Genomic DNA, 22,117 nt, shown 5'->3' with positions numbered 1-22,117 from the left:
TATTTAATCAAGCAAGTGCATTGTATTGTCTCTCATCCCCTCTAAAAGTTATTATATTCTCATCTCAGGTCACATCTTTTCCCTTTGAGAGTTATTGCATTATGCTTAAAAACAACATATTGAGCAATTTATAATTAAACAAGATGATATAACTAAAGTTGCACATCAAACTTGCTTGCTTACTTTTGTAGGTGATGGTGTTTTTTTTTCCTTATAACTATGACTTGATTTTATGGTCATGATGAAGTTGAAATTTCATTTAGTTCTAAAAATCTAATCTAGGCGATGGTGTTCTAAAACACTTAATCAAATAGTGAACATTATGTACATTCTTTACTCATCAACTTTAGTTAGCTCGTGGCTAAACAATTTATCTAATCTACAGAGCTATGAATTTCATTAGAGGTTCATGTAAATACAATTAATCACTTCGAGAGAAATAAGCTACTGCAATTATTTTAGCGCATATTTTACCAAATAACGAGGCTTAGAGAAAAGGGTATGAGTTAGATGTATATACTTGCAAGAATTGTAATACTCATTGGGATCACATTTTTGCTCTATAGTGAGATTGTTTACTATGTATGCCTATTATTAAGATGCTTGAAATGACATATAAGGGTGGTAGTAATCTATACCATAAAAGAGAATTCCGTGATTCAATAACTCTAATAGAATCTTTGGAATTTATGTTAGTTCGCTTCTAATAATATTAATATTATCTCATCGATGAGTGATATTATAAAGAGGATATCAAGATATTATAAATACAATAAGTTTAATAAATATTACCGAGGATTTACTTTAAAAGATAAAAGATGATTCATGAAGTTAATTGATAAGGTTTTTTTATTTTTTTTGTTAAGTTGACATATTTATATGCAACTCAAGGAAAATGATGAGAAGTGAATGAAGAAGTGAAAAAATCTCCATTATTATTAGCTATTTATACAATCTTAAACTTACAACTACAAGAGTTAAATCAGAATATCTGGTTTTGTTTCACATCTTACTCTTCATTATCTAAATTTTAAAAAGAAATATTGATTCAAATTACTATATTATATCTAAGAGTTTTTTCAGAAAAATCTCACTAAAAATGATGAAATTGTATTATGATATAATGATAAATATTAAAAAATTATATATCTTTAAATATTTTTTAAAAATATTTTAAAATTATCAAATGTAGATTATTTTTGTTATTTTACTAAGTATTAGTTAATTGTAATTTGAGCTAAGAGATTAAATTTTCTGTTCCAGCCACTCAAAAAAAAAAAAAAAAAAAAAAAAAAGAAAAATCCAAACACTAGTACGTCGTTATCTTTTTCCTAGTATCTACTATTTTCATTACATGCGGATCCTTCAAGAAGGTAACAAACGTTCACATAAATCAAAAATTCTATTTACTGAGCTAATACAACTATCTGGACCGTACCGCATATGATCTTAATTTATTTTTCTTCTTCCTACCTATTATTTATTTATTAAATTCTCAGTTCGACACGTAATAAAATAAAATCCAATTAATTAAGACTTTTCTTCTTTAATCTTCGTCTCTTCCGCATTTAAATGTCTCTCTGCTCTATTTTTTCTATTTGAATCTTACATCTCTCCGCTTCCCTTTCAGGTCAGCTCTCTCTCCCCCCTCTTTCTCTCTCTACTTTCAGACATTCTAAATTGAGTTTCGAATTCTTTAATTCATCAACCAATTTGATGATGACATCCTCAAATCTCATGTAATTTGCTAATTTATGTGATTGTTAGTTGTTGATTTTATTTGATTTTATAATTTTTTAGTTATTTTTGTTTGTTGAATAAAGCTTTATAATCTTTAATTTGGAGGACAAGAACTTGCTTTCTGGAATTATGTTTTGTTTTGTTTTGCTTTGCTTTGGTTGTTTTCGAAGTGGAAAGAAAGGAAAGCTTCTTGTTGAGATCGGAGAACCAATCAGCTATTTGTTCAAAAGGGCAATTTTGTTGTTTCAGATCTCTTATTAGAATGTATTCATAAATTCACTTTTATCGCTTACATAAATAAAATCAATGGTTTAAATAAAACTATGTTGTGGAATTGGACGAACTTGACTTACAGTTGGAATTCTCTCCACTTGTAGCATTATTTTGGAACCGAGATTCTAGAATACGACTTGTTTTGCAATGCACCATAGCATTTTTATTTCTTCTTCTTCTTTTCCAGATTTCAGTTTTGCTGTTGCAAGTTTTCTGCTGCTTGTTCTGTTTATCTATTCATTTCTGTTTGATGACTTTGTTTTTCCTATCAATTCTTGTGTTCCATCAGATTATTTGTTCTCTTTTCCACGGATGCTAAAACCTGAGGCTTTCAGTAACTACTGATCAATTTTATCAAGCGCGCATGGAATCACCCAGTGAGTATCATACTATTTATTTGATATGCATTTACTGAATTTTGACTGCTGTGAAATTGTCACTGAGCAGAGAGCCCAGGAAATGCCATTCATATGGGTTGAACACCTATAGTTGCACATTTGGCTTTTTGGTCAAGGTGCAGGGGCTTGCTTATTATGAAATTCACCACTAGTAATTCTGCCACATAGCAGGATACAAATCATTAATTATATCTTTAAGATGTGACACGGGGCTTCCTGAGTCTTCTCAAAATTAGGTAGTTTCATATTGTGGGATGGGAGAGAACCTTAAGTTCAGCATTTCAAAGAAATTTCTTAGACTTGAGAATTCTTTGAAGCTTCCCATTCTAAGAGATCATTTCCAAGAAAGAATGTCAGGTGGCTTCGCAGCTATCTGAAAATGTATGCCTTCTGATTCTTGAACGCATGTTAGTAGTTGTGACCTACATTGGAGCTTAGTCCTTTAAAGGTTATGGGATGGTTTAAAGGTTCCAAATTTTTTAGTTGTAAGAATGATCACCCGTTTTTTTTTTTCTTTTTATTTATTTATTTATTTATTTATTTTTTTTTGGGGGGGGGGGGTGTATCTCCTTGACAACAATTTTTTTTTTGATTATAGCTTCTAAGGAATGTGACTGATATTTCATGCTTTGAGAACAACTTGCCTATACAAAATTGAAAGAATTTTCCCATTAGCTTTAATGGAACAATTCATTTCATTGGGGCAAGAATAGCACATTTCGGTTGCATTAATTCAAAATTAGGAATAAGGATCTAAGATTCAGAAAGAACAGTGAACTGAACCTTTTGTTAAATGAGGGTCTTCCATAGGACAAGTGGCGTTTAGCTATTTGATAATTTTCTACTTCCTTTGAAATTATTCCTGTCTCCTTAAGTAAGCATTAAGCCTACACCCTGATTGATCATTTCATTGATCATCCATATTTTTCTAAAACACTTAAAATGATTTTTACAAATTTTAATTTATGCTTTGTTTGGACAGGTGTAAAAGATGGGTGAATGTAAAATAAGGGGTGAAAATTTCTTGGGATCATCAAAATCCCTTGTTTGGTTTGGGTGAAAATGTGAAGGAGGGTGTAAAATACACCCTTTTTAGCCTTATTTTCCCATTTTGGGAGGAAAATGAATAATACCATTTTACACTCCTATTTTACTTCCTCCCTCTTCCCAAACATAGCATTAGTATATGCCGTTTTTTCAAGAGAAAAATTGTCGTGAAATGAGATTGGAATTGGATATCAAATATGGCTATTGGGTGGAGTTGAATTAAATATTATGTGTCTCAACCATATGTAAGAAACCCTGGATTGGTTGCTGGAGAAAATTCATTAAGTTGGTTAATTGGATTTTATTTTTGTTAGCCTGTTGAGGAAGAAATTGGATTTCTGTCAGGATTTTGACATTTTGAGGACGACATTTTGCAGCCCTTGAAGAATATTGAATTTTATGATTGTGCATATTAATCAATGAATTGATAATAGACACCTATTATTAACAGTAGGATTCATTTGAATTTGATGGTTTGAGGTGAAAAGGAAAAATTTTCTATGGATTATGTTATTGGAGATTCTATATGCAATCAGATCCACCATCCCCAACCTTTTTTTTCCCTGCACTGATTGCTAGTGGGATGCAGGTGGGAACTGCAAAATTTGCCTCCTCACACCCTATTGCTTATATATAGAAGGTTGGATTTGCAGTGTGTTGGGTTAGTACAAAGGTCCTTTGAGAACAAGCTAAAAGGAAACAGCTCCTTGGACAACAGCTAATATTATTTAAGATTGGAAGACATTTGCAAATGCTTTGATATGGTGTTTTTCGTGCTTTATGGAAAGTTACTTGTGGGAATGGTCATTTGGCTAGATTATCACTATATGTTAGATGATTTTATCAATTATGCTTTTATTCAATCTGTTGTTAGCAATTGATATTTGAGAAAAATAAAGAGGAAACTGTGATTGTGCAGTTGCGTAGGAGGTACTTCTTTCTAAATGCAGCTCGCCAAAAATTAACATTTCTTCGTTTTTTTCATGTCAATTTTGTCTCTTCATGTTTTTATTATTTTTCTAAGTCTGTCATGATTCATTTCTTGTTTCAACTTGATAAGATGGCCCAAGTGAGCATGCATGTCCCTTTTCCCCTGCATAAACACTGCTAAAAAGGAGAATTTATTTTATTATGTGCTGTTCTGCTCATGTACTTTTCCTCCATGGATTTTCTTGCAGTTGGTGGTTCAAGACACACATCTGTTGTTGTTGTGACATTGGATTCTGGTGAAGTATATATTGTTGCCAGCTTATCATTCAGGACTGATACTCAGGTAATATATGTTGATCCGTCAACGGGGGTACTTCGCTACAGTGGGAAGCTGGGCTCTGATGTCTTCAAATCTGAAGATGAAGCTTTAAATTACATTACAAATGGATCCCGATGGCTGTGTAGGAGTACAACTTATGCAAGGGCGATTTTAGGTTACGCCGCCCTAGGAAGCTTTGGGTTGCTTCTTGTAGCTACAAAATTAACTGCCAGCATTCCAAATTTGCCTGGTGGAGGTTGTATATATACAGTGACAGAGAGCCAATGGATCAAAATATCACTTCAAAATCCTTTACAGCAGGGTAAAGGAGAAACAAAGAATAGTCAAGAGTTAACTGATCTTGACATTGATGGGAAACACTACTTCTGTGAGACAAGAGACATCACTCGACCTTTTCCAAGTCGCATGCCCTTGGAAAAGCCTGATGATGAATTTGTTTGGAATGGATGGTTTTCAATGCCTTTCAAAAACATCGGACTTCCATTACATTGTGTCACTCTTCTGCAGGTTCTGCTTCACAACTTAGTATATTCACATTGATGCTTTTCTGATTGCCCATGTGATTTAAAATCCCAGGTTCTCACACCTAAAACACTCGCGTTTAACTAAAAACTCAGATATGTCTATAAAGCCCACAATCTTATATGGAGAAGTAGAAATGGAAAAATTGTTAACTATTCCAATGAAATATTTAACTTCCTGAATCCTAATGAAATATTCAATTGCTTATTTTCGTACTACTGAAAGAATAACGATTGCGAAGAGGTGTTTATCTCCAAGTTGAGCTAAGTTCATGAATTAGATTGAGGCTACGCTTATGGGCAGGAATATAAACTGTCTCAGTGTGCTTTTAGCCTGACCTGATGTCTTTCGAATATATGGTTTGCAAATCTTGCAAGATATTTTATTATGCTAGCCATGATACTTACTTTACACCTTGTTGTTTTCAGGTATGTAGTTGGATGTGCATATATATAATATAGATCTGTATTTTTAGCATTCATACATTTTACCGACAAAAAGGAAAATTTTAAATGAAGGAATACAATCGTCATAAGCTAATAAGTTGGTTATTTTTAACTTCCTAAATCTAGTTGGAAGATCATATTGAATTGGGAATTTAGCCTATATAGGATTTTTGTGGCTTTATTCTTTTTCAGATTTATCATTACCTTTCAAGTTTCTTCAAAAATATTATATTTTTGAACACCATCGTCTTTGGAAAACTTGATGTCCACGTGCATCAAATTTTCCATGTTTAGAGTAGAATTAGTATGATTCAGACTACGATGTTTGAATTCTTTTTTCAACTTGTTTATGTAATTAGGTTTATATAAGTGATGTTCAAGATGAAGTTTAGCATTGTTGGTTTTCTGGTTCTGTGTTGAAATGCTTGGGAAGGAGCAATTTTCTGTACTTGTTTTATCATAGTTCCTGATTTGTTTTTAAGCCATTAAGACCATACTGGCATATTTATTTTTTCCGTATTAGTTTATTATGCTTTATCTGATAGCTTAGTTTGATTACTCAAATTCCTGAATAGTCTGAGGATTTTAAAGATTATTGAATCATATTATCACCATAATATTGTATCCTACTCATTTTGTCTAATTTTTATTTCATGAATTTATGCTATTTATTTGGGACCTATGAGAAATTTTTGTAGTATTTATATGTGTATCATGATTTAGTTTACAATCTGTTAAATATCGTTGAGGAGCAGCTACTTCTTGCTCATCATTGTCACTGTCTGCATGCTTTCATTTCTGTTTTCTCTTTATTGGCATTTCCCCCTAATCCATATTCACGAGGATTTAATTGCAGTGCAGTCTTATGTAAAGGAGAGAATATGGTGGCTAAGATAGAAATTTTACGTTTTGATTCTGTTTGCTTGATATTAATGTATAGGGCTTTGCAGAGTGTCGAAGTTTTGGAAGCCTTGGTCAGTTAGAAGGGATCGTTGCTCTTACAGCTCGTCGTAGTAGGCTGCATCCTGGCACCCGATACTTGGCTAGGGGGTTAAATTCATGTTTTAGCACAGGTAAAAAATTCCAGCAACATCACCTTGAATAAGATTTTGTATTTTTGGTCATTTCTTGGGTTCAATGTTGAGGAATTATTTTAAATGTGTCTTCTTCAACTTGTTTGTACTGTCCACAGCTTTTTTTTAAGTTTGACGTATTTTTACTATGGCTTTTTTTTTTTTTTTATTGTAGAAATATACTGTGCTTATAAACAAAATAAAGACAAATTGTTTTCATATGTATATATTTTGTGGTGTATCTTTAATGTTGTTTAGAGGGCCTTGTCATTACTTTGATCCATGTCATGCATGAATCACTAGTTTTTCCCATATATTTATTTTTTTCTTTTCATTTGGTTTTCATTTTTGTTTTTCCTATATCATTGATATTACATTGTTCATTCCATTTTATGGTCTCTCTCTCATCTTATTTGTTCAGGGGTTTTAAGTGTTTTTTTTTTTTTTTGGCTGAAATTGCGAACAATGTTCATATACAGGAAATGAAGTGGAGTGTGAGCAACTTGTATGGGTGCCCAAAAAGACTGGTCAAAGTGTTCCCTTCAACACATACATTTGGCGAAGGGGCACAATTCCAATATGGTGGGGTGCAGAACTAAAGATTACGGCTGCAGAAGCAGAAATTTATGTTTCAGATCGGGATCCCTATAAAGGCAGCTCACAGTACTATCAGAGATTGAGTAAACGGTATGATGCTCGAAGTTTAGATGAACCTTTTATGGAAGGTCAGAAGAAAAAAGCTTTTGTTCCCATTGTATGCATCAACCTGCTCAGGAATGGAGAAGGGAAGTCAGAATCGCTCCTAGTTCAGCATTTTGAGGAATCTCTAAACTATATCAGATCAGCTGGAAAACTTCCTGATACTCGACTGCATCTAATAAATTATGACTGGCATGCTAGTGTAAGACTAAAAGGTGAACAGCAAACAATTGAAGGACTATGGAAACTTCTAAAAGCACCTACTATAGCTATAGGCATTTCTGAAGGGGATTATCTACCTTCACGTCAACGGCTTCAGGATTGCAGAGGTGAAGTCATCTATAATGATGATTTTGAAGGTGCCTTTTGCTTAAGATCACATCAAAATGGAGTCATACGTTTTAACTGTGCTGATTCTCTTGATAGAACAAATGCTGCTAGTTACTTTGGTGCCCTCCAAGTTTTTGTGGAACAGTGCAGGAGGTTGGCCATATCACTTGATAGTGATATGGTATATGGTTATCAGTCAGTTGATAACTATGGTGGATATACTGCTCCTTTGCCACCTGGGTGGGAGAAACGGTCTGATGCTGTAACAGGGAAAACGTACTTTATTGATCATAACACTAGAACGACAACGTGGAATCATCCTTGCCCAGATAAACCTTGGAAGAGATTCGATATGACATTTGAGGAGTTCAAGAGATCAACAATTTTATCTCCTGTATCTCAGCTAGCTGATCTTTTTCTTCTTGCTGGTGATATCCATGCAACACTTTATACTGGTTCCAAAGCTATGCATAGTCAAATTCTTAGCATATTCAATGAAGAGGCAGGAAAGTTTAAACAATTTTCTGCTGCACAGAATATGAAAATTACATTACAAAGAAGATATAAAAATGCTATTGTGGATAGCTCTCGTCAGAAGCAGTTGGAAATGTTTCTTGGAATGAGACTGTTCAAACATCTTCCTTCAATTCCAGTTCAGCCTCTAAATGTATGTTCTTTTATTATTTTAGGGCTTCTCAATATCAGCTACATATATATATATTTTTGCCTTTTTTTTTTTTTTTTTTTTTTTGCCTTGTCAGTCTAGCATCTGCCATTTTAGAACTATTATTTTTTGGTTAGGTTTTCGTTACAGAGTATTTGGCCCTAGATATAGGTGAATAGAGAAAAAAGATCCAAGCGAAACTCCACTAATTTGAGTCTAAGGCTTTATTGAGTGAATTGAGATAGCTTCAATTTAGGGATGACCACGGTTCGGTTTCAAACAGGAACTGAACCGAAAATGAACCAGTCAAAATCGGCATTAAACCTTGGTCAACGGTTCTGGTTCTAAAACCGTAGCCAAAACTGTGAACTCAAGGTTTGGTTTCGGTTCTTCATTTTTTGAAACTCAAACCGACGGTTTTGTTTTGAAACCGGCGGTTCCGGTTTGCAACCGTGAAGAACATGTTCTTAAAAAAAAAATCCAAACTTATTGTTTTGTTTTATTATAGTTTTTTAAAGTAATTTTAAGAATTTTTATTAAATTGATTTAGTTTTTTTCAAGCTACAAAATCTTAAAAAAACATTTTAAAAAGATTAAAATATATTGTTTAATTTCAGTTCAAAGCGGGAAAAAACCGAAACCGGTGGTTCCAAAACTGTCTAGAAGCTGTTTGGTTCCGGTTTCAACTTTTTCGTAATTGGAACCGGCGGTTTTGAAATCGAAACCGGCGGTTCTGGAACAGTGGTGATGCCTACTTCAATTTATGGTTCTTAATTTTTTTGCCCTCCTCTTCCTCCTCCTTTTTGAGCTTTTCATCAGTTATATCTTGCTATTGTTCTTTCATAAACACCTCAATTAAAATTGAAAGCATTTTGGATTTGATAATATCTATGAAATTTTCCTTCATATGATCTCAATTGACGTCTATTGCTTCATTTGCTTTAGTCATACACAACTTGGGTGTTTTGCATTAAGGCTTCACATTGTTCTTGATCACCAAAAAGATAAGTTGATTTACATTTTGTTTGGGAAGGAGAGGAAGGAAAATAAGAGAGGAAAATAAGAAAGGATTGTTACTATTTATTTTCCCTCATTATTTTCCATCATATGTTTGGTTTGGAAGGAAAATAAAGGAAGGAATTTTCACTCCATCTTCATCACTTTCTCTCCAATTTGGAGAGATTGAGAAATAGTGGGGAAGGAAAATATTGAAAATTTTCTTTCCTTCCAAAATTTCTCCCTTATTCCAAACAAGGGAAAGTGAGATGTCCAATATATTTTCCACCTATATTTTCTTTCCTCCCATAAAATCACCACTTCCCAAACAAAGTATTAAAGTTGAGTAAACTTTCTAATTCTTAAAGTTGCTTAGTTTTGGTACCATATGCCTACACATTTCTGGAACTTTTCTGATGCAATAGCAGATTACCATGCATGATTAATGATATATGCTTTGAATGTTATTTTTTTCTTTTTTGTTTTTGAGTAGCTATATTTTGTTTCTTTGTTTGTAACCTAAAAAACTTTTATTGGAAACTTCCATGGAATTCAAAATTCAAATGTGTGATTTGATCTCACAAACTTTTTTTGCTTTTGGCAAATTGTTGGTTCATTCATGTACGTTCAAGAATAATTTTAAGTGGATAAAACTATGAAGCATTCTTGTGGATGTGCCACATCTTAGTGATGTGGTGTCTTTGGGGGGAATGTTCTCCTTAAATCTAGCTCATCACTTCCACCAAATTTAGTGCATGTTGATCCCACCAAACATGTTGTCTAACATTGTTTTTTATCCTTTCACATTACCATAGGACTTGATTATAGCTTACAAACATGTAAGCATTCTTTCACATGCATACAGTATCATATAGACACAACCATAGTAATGCCAATAGAGTGATGCTTGGAGCTGTCTCCATTGGGAAATTTGTGGACGACCAACTCAATGGTAAATTATAACAAGTTAAAACAGAACTCTTATCAAAATCAAGACATAATTGTAGATTACAACAACAACAACTAAGCTTAGTCCCGAATTAGTTGGGGTTGACTATATAAATGGAAGTTGCTGTTTCTTCTATCATTAATGGAGTTTTAGGAGGAGTTGCACTTCTCCCTTACATACCAGAGTTTGACTCAGGAATTCTTTGTTTCCAATATTCGCTCTGATAAATTTTAAAATAATTTTTGTAGAAGAAAACTTTTGAAGGGGAATTCTAAAATCATTTGATATATTAATAAGTAGAACAAAGCACAAAACAGGCAACGACAACTAACTAGGGTCTGCTTCATGAATCTTTTGGACTTTTAGAATTGTAGGTTAATTATTAAACTTGAATCTACTAAGTTGTTTCACTTGTCTAACAACTTTTTAAGTGAGAAGCTCTAGCTCTTTTTCAGGTGTAAATTACTTATTCTGAGGCAGAATGATAAACAATATTGTCCAGATTGTTGAAGATGTTTCACTAAAAGAGCATATTTTTTCATCAAATAATTTATATGGAATGTACTGATTAAACAGGATTTTAAGAATATTCATGATAGTAGGTCTTTTAGGAGCAAGGGATTCTTCAGTTAAATAGTCTGTGTGCATTTATTTTTAGTGTATTTGGCTGTAGTAAAATGCTATAAGTTTGAAGACTCGACTTTACCACTCTAGCACATGACAGTTCTCTTGATTTTGTTTTGGATTTTTAGAGGGATTATTTTAGCCGTATCTATGATCTATCAGGATTAGTAGCCTTTTTGGCTTTTCCTATATTCAAGTTATTGTTAAAAATCATTTGGTTTTTTGATATGTTGCATTAACCTTTGCAGGTACCTTCTCGACCATCTGGATTTTTTCTTAAGCCTGTTGCCAATATGTTTCCAAGTGGATCTAGTCTTCTGTGCTTCAAAAGAAAAGATCTCATATGGGTACTGGAGAGCTTTCTTCCCTTATCTTTACATTATATGGGGATATTGTACAAATTGTAATGAGGCCCCCTTGATTCAACTTTTGTTATGTCTTTCATATTGACATCTGCCAGTGCTGCTTTCCTTTGGCTACGTTTATTTTTTTTAAGTTTGTGTAATATTACCTATCATTTTTTCTAACAGGTTTCCCCACAAGCTACTGATGTGGTTGAACTTTTTATCTATCTTGGGGAGCCTTGCCATGTCTGTCAGCTTCTTCTAACAGTATCACATGGGGCAGATGATTCAACTTATCCATCAACTGTTGATGTGAGGACTGGACGCTACCTTGATGGGCTTAAACTTGTTGTGGAGGTCTGCATTGTCTCTTTTGTACATCTTGCTCCTTAAAGATTATGTTTACAGTTGCCTTGTAATCAATAATTTCTTGGGGGTTCCAAAGGATATAGATTCCCCTACTTTTGGTGCAATGGTCAGTGGATCAACCCGAAAATTTAATTCCTCTCTTTCGAAGTAGTTTTCTTTAGGAAAAAACATCATGTAATATATTTTCTGGCCAATTGTGTCTTAGAATAGAAACTAATCATGAAAAATATGCAATCATTGCCTGGTTGTTTCCCGCTGACCATGATATTAGGAGTGGAACCTTCTTTGGAAGAAGAAGAGAATGGTATGGGGTTAATTTTTTGAATGAGCATTAAAATTTGCTGGAAATGAATAACATGGTAAAACCAAAGTCCCATAGCTAGTAAAGAATGGCTGCTTGGCTATATGAATCTCCTTATGTTTCCCAGTCTGAAACTGATATGTTTTTCTCCATGCTTGTAAATGTTAAACAACCATCCATTATTTATTGGTTTATAAAGTCTGAATCAAGTTGAGAATGCTCTACAGAATTGGGTTTAAACAATCATCCAAAATTCATATCTTCTGATTTTATTTGTCTTTTCCTGCTTGTCTTTTAATGTGCATTATGAAGAAAACCCATCTACATTTACCAACTGAATTCCTATTTTTAGTACAGAAAGGAAACCACAAACTTTGTAATTTTATTAATACTAATTTGTTAATCGAAACATTCATTTTATATTCCCTACCCAAAAGAGAAAGTAAACTGTGAAACATGTGCATTCTTATATACAGAAATCACAGAGTTATATGTGCACTCATAGGCACAAAAACACTCTTGCAGCAACTAGTCTTACTTTGAAGTTTGAAATTGTTGACAGGGTGCTTCAATACCTCAGTGTGCAAATGGGACAAACCTTTTGATACCCCTTCCAGGACCAATTAATGCAGAGGACATGGCTATCACTGGAGCTGGTGCACGTCTTCATTCTCAAGATACAACCACCCTTCCATTATTGTATGAGTTTGAAGAACTAGAGGGAGAATTGGATTTCCTTACTCGCATAGTGGCAATTACATTTTATCCTGCTGTTTCTGGAAGAAGTCCTATGACATTTGGCGAGGTAAATACCAGTTTCCACAGAAATGTTACTGAAAGCTTCCTATACCATTTGTCTTTCTTTTTGATATCAAAATTAGTTTCACGGTCAATTGTGGTAAAGATTTTTGTAGTGATTTGTTTCTTATTATTTTAAATGCGTCAACTTGAGCAGACAGACTATGAATACTGTTTATCAAGGAAATTTTGTGCAACCAAGAACTGCCGGCCAAAGAAAAGCCCTTAAATTGAGTGGCATTTTAACTATCCAAAGACTTACAAGATAAGAATAGAAGAGAATGAACTTGAGAGTGTGAAACAATATAAGAGTAGAAAGACTTACAAGAGAATTTTCCAGGAAAATACGATGACCAAATTGCTTTATCCACTCTTAGAAGCATCTCAAAAGAGCCCGAGAAAACAAGCAACAAAGAAAATTCCGTCATCTCTATGAGCAAAACACATTGGACACATTTGGCAAAGAAGAAAATTTATAAAGTAAGAAAAGAGATGAAAAACAAATTCTAACTGCAACAAATTAACCTAGTAACAAATACAACCTCTATCACCACCCTCTGTATTTTGTACACATCTGTAATTGTGTCTGTTTTTCATGATTTTCTACAATCATGGTTGAATGCTAAGGAGATTAGGGTGGTCGAGCATTATGCTTGTTTCTTCCTCTGACACGCTTGAGAAAATCAAAATGCTTTCATATAGCTTTCTCTCTTTATTTTGTTTCTTTAAAGTTATGGCAATTGGGTTCCTTTAATGCTTCTGGGTGATGATGCTATATTGCATTCTGTCACAGATAGAGATCCTCGGAGTTTCTCTTCCATGGAATGGTGTATTTAGCAATGAAGGCTCTGGTGCAAGAGTAGCTGAACTTGCCCAACAAAATCTGAAGGAAGCTAATCCATTCTTGTCTACTTCAAACAACAGCAACAATCCATTTTCTGGCAGTTCTTTATCTAATCAAGTTGTAACACCGCCAATGCAAAAAAGCACTTCTGATAACTGGCTTGATCTTTTGACTGGAGAGGATGCATTTTCTGAGCCTGTTTCTCATCCACTGGCACAAAATAATGTTCAGGGGGGAAGCGACTTGCTTGATTTCTTGGACCATGCTGTTGTTGAATATGGTGCTGGTGAAACTGATCATAAATTCTCTTCATTGCATGATGCAAGGCCTCCAGATAGTAGCGCTCAGAAGTATATAAGTTGTCTGAAGACCCTTGCAGGTGCCCAAATGGTATGGAGTCACTTTTCTCTCTGAGTTGCAGCATTGTTGCTTGCCTTTTATCCATGTAATTTTATTTTTATGTAATTCTTTAAATTTTGTTTCTCCAAAAAATTCCTTGGGTCTTCTTCTGGTGTCTAGGGATGCTGATATATTTACTTCTTCTGCATTTCTGTTGCTTTTTCTCGTTTTGGATTGATGGTCAAAAGTCTGTGGTGTTCATCCTATTTGTAATGTTGTTTGGTACCTCCCCTTGGTATTTCATCATGTTTTATCACAGATTGTGGGAAACCCACTCCAAAGCATTCGTGGATGTTATGTGTAACAGTGGCAACTCCTATACCTGATCACTTTCATAGCTGTAACTCTCCTTCTCAGGTGTTTTTGCACCAAAAAAAGGTGGGCCTTTCTAGTGGGGAGCTAGAAATGGGATCCTTTAAGAGGAGTAAAATGTGGGGGATCTGATAAAATGCATGAAGTAGTTCAAAAGCTCAAGCTATTACATGGCCAAGGTCAAGTGACCTGCTAAGACAACTACAATCTGTATTGATTTGGGATTCCTTAACAAGAAAAATCAAACGTGTTGAAGCAGGAAAGTTTGGTAGGTTTTTGATTAAGAAATTTAGGACATTTAGTGTTTTAGCATTCAATCTGAGGGTTGGTTGGATAGTTGGAAGAATAGTGAAGAGAGAGCAAAAGGTCTAATTTATCATGGGAGATAAATAGGGGGATGAAAGTCCTAGTGAAACATGCCTAAGATAACCAAGAACTAATGATGAACTCATGAGTAAGATAAATCTCCTTTTTTGTCAAAAAAAAAAAAAAAAAAAAAAAAAGGTGTCGTGATACCTTGTGGAGTGTGCATAGCTATAACAAAAGAATTTATAGAAATCCAAATGATGGAAGACAACTGCAACTTGGAATGCAATGCATCTGGAGTATACTGGGAGAACTCTGGTTGTGAATTTGAAAAGAAAATTATAATCCTTTTTGCAGTTAGAATGCATTTGGCATCACTTCTAGGGAATTCAAGGATGAAAAGCATCAGTAAGTAAGAGAGAACATGTGGAGCTGGTTGCAGCTGATAAGAGAAAAGAAAGTGGCTGATTCATGTTTCTATCAGGTCTACACAATTGACATGTATGTTCACAGAGCACATTTTTTATTGTGAGATGGAAAATATTTGAAAGAGTGCAAGTGGGTGTGCATTTTAACAGACTTTAGCTATTCTTGTTTATAGGCTATCTTTGTTCTATGCACTTTCCCTCCTTATTCATTATGGGTCTTGTTTGATGGATTGGAAACTTCATCTGATTATCAATAAACAGAAGTGTACTTTGTTTAGGTTGAGACTGTTGTCAGCTAATACCTACTGGAACTACATGAAATTACTTTACATTTGATGAAATTCTTGGAATACTCATTTAGTGTTGTGATTACGTACATGTCCTTTTTTTTCTTCTTTGTCATGCTTGAAATGTGATTCAGTTATTGTTTGTGTTGCATTTGGATGTAACGAACACTGAATAAGTTTTCAATATGTTAACCTGATAGAGTCGAAAGCTTCCTCAAACTAATTCAGTTAATTTTGCAGACGAGAAAATTTGACTTCATAAAAGCTATGAAACTTGAAATTGAAAGGCTCCGCTTGAATCTCTCTGCTGCAGAAAGGGATAGAGCTTTGTTATCCATTGGGATTGATCCTGCTACGATAAATCCAAATGCTTTAATTGATGAATCATACATGGGAAGATTGTGCAGAGTTGCAAACACCCTTGCTTTACTTGGACAAGCTTCGCTTGAGGACAAAATTAATGCTGCCATTGGTCTTGGGAATATCGATGACAGTGTGATAGATTTCTGGAATGTTGCTGGAATTGGGGATAGCTGTTCTGGTGGCATATGTGAGGTGCATGCTGAAACAAACACACACGCACATGAATCCTCTATGACATCCTCTATGGGAGCTTCACAATCTATCCTGCTATGTTCTGAATGTGAAAGAAAGGTCTGTAAAGTTTGTTGTGCCGGGACGGGAGCTCTGCTGCTTGTGAATGCCACCACAAGGGATGCAACAAATTACAATGGTCTGTCGAGTCAGGGCGGTTCAAGCCATGGTGGTCTAGTTGACAGTTGCACAAGTCGTTCAGCAGCACTGGATAGTGTTGTTTGTAAACGATGCTGCCGGGAGATTGTCCTTGATGCATTAATATTGGATTACGTGAGAGTCTTGATCAGTCAGAGAAGAAGAGACCGTGCAGACAGTGCTGCTTACAAAGCTTTGGATCAAGTTGTAGGGTCTCCCTTAAGGAGTGGTGTTCATGAAAAAGGTCAGCCTTCTGGTAGTCAAGCTGTTCAGATTCTACGACAATTGCTTTCTGGGGAAGAGTCGGTTGCAGAATTTCCATTGGCAAGCTTCTTACATTCGGTATGTTCTCCCCTTATAAAAAATTTATATTAATCATATCATTTTCTTCTCACTTTTGGACCATCACCAGGTAATATTGATGGATCTCTCATAATCAGCTGCCCTGATATTTATGATTTAATGGTCTCAAGTATCCATCTTTAGACCTTTACAGAGTTCTGTCTACTTTTACCTAGGGTCAATCTACTCTCTTTTCTTGCTTTTTCGTATCAGTCCAAGGGTTGGCTGAGGTAGCAACCCCATTTTTAACCTTGAATTGGTTTTGTACATTGATATTTCCCTTCCAAAACAGTTGTCAATTTTTTGTTTGATAAGATCACCAAAGATGGAATTACATAGAAGATTTTGCAACGAGCTTCTCTGCTTTCCCATAAATTCCTCACCAGTTACTGATGAACTCAGGTATGGTGAATATTGGGACTGAAGAAGTCTAGGTTTCAAAAATGGTAATATTTGTCAAACCTACAGTCGGGATGGACATGCATTTTATAACTGAGGTTGCCGTGTCCGTTCCCATCCTCCAAAAAGGGGCGGAAAAATAAAAAGATAAAAGTTCAAAAAAGGTCTACAAACTACACTCTTATTTGAGTGGAATTTTCAAAGGTGATAAAGTCCCCCCCCCCCCCCCCCCCCCACAAAAAAAAAGGGCACTTGAAAGTAATCAAAATACCAAGGAAAAAAAATAATTATTGAAGAAGTTGTTCGTACCCTATCTTTTTATTTACCAGGTAAAAGTCACAGGACCTTCTGTTCTTTTATTGGATGAAATCTCACCTATCATATCTCCTTGATTTCCTGCTTAAAAATTGTCAATTGTCACCTAGTTGTGTTGGTGGAAGAAAATGAAAGCTAAAATTTCAATTTTGAGTAACTTGCTAAAGACTCAGAAGTATAATTCTTTGTTTAATATTTTAGTTTGCTTTTGATCTATTTCTTAAGTTGTTCTGAATTCTGATTGTTGTACTCAATGGTTTATCATTGTATTATTTGGATTAACATTTTTTGTACCAAAAATGAAAGGTAAAACGGGATTTCACTTGGATTTAACTTTCCTTGTGTTTAAATCATAATATGCAAGCAAAATTTAGTCCAAGTAAAACTCTGCTCTAACTTTCATTTTTGCTTATGTTTAAATCATAAAATGAGCCCACAAAAATGTGGGATGCTTGGTGCATCGGGTCACCCTTATTATTTTTCTTTAGATTCATAATGTACAACTTTTCTACATACGTTAAGAAAATCTCTCTTTGTTGAGCCTCTCTCCCATTTTAATTCCCCTCTTAAGACATGCATATAAAATGTACACTCATTTTGTTATGATGTGTATACCTGTCAAATTAATATTTTTTTTATCTAATGGACTGCATGTCATATATTTTTTACCTGTAAAAGAATAAGGAAAGTTGTAATAGTCTATAAAAATATGACACTTTAATGTTGGTTTAAACATGTTTCTGTATTCCCCCCTCCCACACACACGGAAAATGGAAAGAAACACATACAGAACCTCAAACCAAAATTCTGTTCCTGTCCCTGTCAACACCTAGCCTACCGTTAATGTATTGAAGGCATGCTTATTGGATCGGTTCAGTATTTGTACGAGAATGAACCATGTATATTCCTTTTACAAGATAAACAATATTGTTTCAAATACAGTACATTATATGTTGCTGTAGATTTTTTTCTTCGAAAGATTTTCTGTTTCATAATTTTATAGAAATTTGGAATTCTCACTTGGTGTTTAATAATTTGTTGTGTGATTGTAGGTTGAAACAGCACCAGATTCAGCTCCATTCTTCTCATTACTTGCTCCATTGAGTTCTGGGCCATGGAACTCATATTGGAAAGCTCCTCCAGCTACCAACTCTGTTGAATTTGTTATTGTTCTGGGTACCCTTTCTGATGTTAGTGGGGTTATCTTGCTTGTTAGTCCATGCGGATATTCTGCGGCTGATACTCCTACTGTACGTGCACTTGTCCCTTTGTGTGTTTCCTAGTTATTTATTAGATTTATATAGAAGTTAAATATTTCATATAATGATGCTATAGATTTTCCAACAGAAACAAAATGCTTGATATGGAAATATATTTTTATGCTTTTGTATCAAAAAATTTGGAGGTTTTAACCTTAACAGTAGCACTATGTCTCTGTTTGAAACTAATGATTCTCTTCAGCTGTTTGGCATGTCTTAAGCTCTTTAACAGTGCCAGTAGTTATAACCTGAGTTCCATTAAATGTGATACTTTGTCTATGCAACAAAAGCACAGTGGTGATATAATGTTCAAATCAAGTTATGGTCGATTGTTCTCTAAGATATTTCCTTCTTGGGTCTTGAATTCTCAATCAGTTGCCTGAAGACCACTATAGTTAAGTTGAGGTTCGCTTTCTAGACCAAGTGCAATAGGTTGCAATCTTGGAATGTTAGGTAATTAACAATTAATTTGCGATGTGTTGTAGTGAACTTATCGTGTCATTGCTGTGCTTATGTAATTCTGTGAGGGAAGATGCAAGACTAGGTGGCATTTTCTGTATTCTGCATTGTGCTTTTGATGAAGAAAAGTTATAAAATTTTTAATTCATCACATAAATTCTTACCAAGAAGTTTTTTTTTTTTTCCGATGTTGTCTATTCATTAGGAATATTTGTCGAATTAGAATTATTTAGCTTGAATACTTTCCTATTTTAATTAGGCCCATGGTCTCCTATTCTTCAATTAGTTTTAGTGCTCATATGAAGCCCCTTAGTATATACTTGTTATTATTTGTTTCTTTTCTTTTTTTTAATGCTTAGATCTGTATCAGCTGTGTGCCTTGGACTTTGCTAAGTTTAAGCTGCAGTATCCAAAATATATTCAAGTTCAGCAGCACATTCCATCACAGTTGCTACAGTATTTACCTATAGAAGTATTACATATCCATTTTTTGAAAACATTATTTTCACCTTTGATGAGTTCCCTTCTGTTGTTATTCTCAGGTTCAAATCTGGGCCAGCAATAGAATCGAGAAGGAAGAAAGGTCATGCATGGGAAAATGGGATGTTCAATCCTTAGCTCCGTCTTCCTCAGAAATATATGGACCAGAAAACTCAGGCAGAGAAAATAAAGTCCCTAGACATGTGAAATTTTCTTTCAGGAATCCTGTTAGATGTCGAATCATTTGGGTAACACTACGTCTTCAGCGACCTGGATCAAGTTCTGTTAATTTTGATCTTTTATCCCTAGAGGAAAACCCCTTTGCACAAGTAAATCGACGTGCCTCTTTCGGCGGGTCGGTTGAAAATGACCCATGTCTTCATGCTAGAAGAATTCTAGTAGTTGGAACTCCAGTGAGAAAAGAGATGGGCCTTTCATCACAAGATTCTGACCAGATGAATTTTAACGGCTGGTTGGAGCGGGCTCCACAGTTGGGTAGATTCAAGGTATAAAAATTGCTCTCTGCTCCAGTTACCATTCCATGGCCATTACCATAGATAATCTTCTTGATTTTCTTCCTTTTTTCTTTCAATTTCTCAGGTCCCAATTGAGGCTGAGAGACTACTGGATAGTGATCTTGTCTTGGAACAATATATGCCTCCTGCTTCCCCTTTGCTTGCTGGATTTCGTCTTGATGCTTTTGCGGCAATAAAGCCTCGAGTTACCCATTCTCCAGCCTCAAATGTAGATACATGGGATACTTCAGTAACCTTTTTAGAAGACAGAAATATCTCTCCTGCTGTGTTATACATACAAGTTTCAGCACTCCAGGTATGATCCAACACACCTGCTTTACTCTGTTAGTAAGCATTCAACAAAATGATTGACACCATGTTGGAAGTGCAAGTGATGTTAGGGCCTAATTTTGTGCAGTAGGACTTGCATGAGAGGAAAGGAACTGTGGTAACAGTTTCTCACTTCTATAACACATACAATAGACAAACTCATGGAGGGACAGTCTGCCATTCATAGTTGGCATACAGTATCATTCCGATAGACGTCCTCCTTCCTTGAACAACCAACTTTAGGCAACATTTTGTTGTGGAGAATAGTGTCTGTTTTCTAGAAAACTGATTTCACGAAAATCAGAAAATAGGCCCAGTGAATCAATAAGAATGAAAGATTGGGACTAGCGAAGCTTTCCCAGTGAGAGTTTGTTCAGCAGAATTTAAGATTGGAAATTAATTTTCCAAAATTCAGTTTCGCTTTGTCCCTTTAACACGTTTAATTATTTCCGTGACTGTAGAGTCAAGTTTGCAAATGTAATATACAGCGAATGAGTGTAATAATAACAAAAATTTTAGTATCTTATTAAATGTCACCAGTATGGTAGGAATCGGCCAAACTGGTAGAGGGAACTGGAAGAACCTTTGGGGCATGTTCTCTAGTTCAACCAAATAAATATAAAATGTCCTGTTTGAGGGATATATTGTAAGAAAATAGCAGTTGGTGACCTACATAAAAGAATTTGGGGGCATACCTTTTTTAGCTAAAATGGCTAGTTAATGCCTCCTTCACCCTCCTCTTTTTTACTCTTTCCCTCCTATTAATCATAGATTATGAAGCACGACCACTACAAATCTTGAATTTATCTCTCTGACACTTTTTAATATGACACAACACGGATATAATACACACTTCGTGTGCTATTTTTTCTTTTAAGAATAGCCATGTCCCTGTGCCCATGTACGTGATTTATAGATCATTGATGACAGTAGGTTCTTGGCTGGAGGTCATATTTTATCCAGTAATTCCGATTTATTGAAAACTACCACCTAAGTAAATGATTTTGCAGGAACCGCACAACATGGTGACCATTGGTGAATATCGGCTGCCGGAGGCTAAGGCTGGAACTGCAATGTACTTTGACTTTCCGAGACAGATACAAACCCGCAGAGTTACATTCAAGCTTATGGGGGATGTGACTGCATTCGTAGATGATCCGGCAGAACAGGATGATTCTGGTTTAAGATCTTTCCCTTTTGCATCAGGATTATCATTGTCAACTAGGATTAAATTATATTACTATGCCGATCCTTATGAACTTGGAAAATGGGCCAGCCTTTCTGCAATTTGATTATCATTTATGCACGAGTAGAAGGGTTTTGAGCATTGATGGTGATTTCTTGTGGTTGTCGGTGTCATTTATAATTTTTTTTTTTCCTTTTTTTTTTTTGTTGTATATTAGGAAAATGTTGTAGTGTATTCATTGGTGTAATAATATCAGTGGTGTTGGGAAATCATAATAACATCTCTTCTATCCAAGAGAAATTTTTGTGAAATGTCCTATTTTTTCGAGATTTCAATTTTCAACCTCATAATTCCTTTTAGTTTTTCCTTCCACCCCATTTTATTATGTAGTTACCAAGGGCCCTTTGGTGGTAGCTGATTGCTGTTAAAAATGTAATATGACCATTAAAAATATAATTGTTTTTATATATTATTATATAAATAAAAAATATTAATTAGAATTTTTAAATATTTAATAATGAATTGTCCTTTTAAATAAGGATGCAATAATTATAAAAATATTAATCGGAAAAAATGATATTAGTAATAATTATTTGTATAAAGTCACTAAGTTTAAATGTATTTAATATAAATTAGCGACCACATCGGACCAACTGATGTGAAAAAACTTCGAATAATCAA

The 22,117-nt window shown here is 34.6% G+C and overlaps 1 protein-coding gene across 4 annotated transcripts; it reads left to right on the top strand.

Moving 5' to 3' along the window:
• The first annotated feature begins 1,473 nt into the window (after positions 1 to 1,473).
• On the top strand, positions 1,474 to 21,747 carry SAC9 (sacI homology domain-containing protein / WW domain-containing protein). Of its 4 annotated transcripts, none has more exons than XM_012220011.4 (14): positions 1,474 to 1,630; positions 2,303 to 2,390; positions 4,637 to 5,235; positions 6,637 to 6,769; positions 7,249 to 8,465; positions 11,280 to 11,378; positions 11,562 to 11,732; positions 12,608 to 12,850; positions 13,637 to 14,077; positions 15,660 to 16,493; positions 18,260 to 18,457; positions 19,468 to 19,911; positions 20,006 to 20,236; positions 21,261 to 21,747. In XM_012220011.4, exons 2-14 carry the CDS (start codon positions 2,378 to 2,380, stop codon positions 21,540 to 21,542), a joined length of 4,905 nt encoding a protein of 1,634 aa, XP_012075401.1. In that variant the 5' UTR covers positions 1,474 to 1,630; positions 2,303 to 2,377; the 3' UTR covers positions 21,543 to 21,747. The 4 variants fall into 4 exon arrangements, with proteins under 4 accessions (XP_012075401.1, XP_020535968.1, XP_020535969.1 ...); XM_020680309.3 differs by having other exon boundaries at positions 15,648 to 16,493; XM_020680310.3 differs by having other exon boundaries at positions 1,596 to 1,739; positions 15,648 to 16,493.
• Positions 21,748 to 22,117: the final 370 nt, after the last annotated feature.

The sequence above is a fragment of the Jatropha curcas genome, chromosome 5, assembly GCF_041381405.1.
Source record: "Jatropha curcas cultivar XTBG-Jc1 chromosome 5, XTBG_Jcur_1.0, whole genome shotgun sequence".
Lineage (NCBI taxonomy): Eukaryota > Viridiplantae > Streptophyta > Magnoliopsida > Malpighiales > Euphorbiaceae > Jatropha > Jatropha curcas.
The sequence above is the reverse complement of the archived record's forward strand: the minus strand, read 5'-3'. Positions and strand labels throughout refer to the sequence as shown.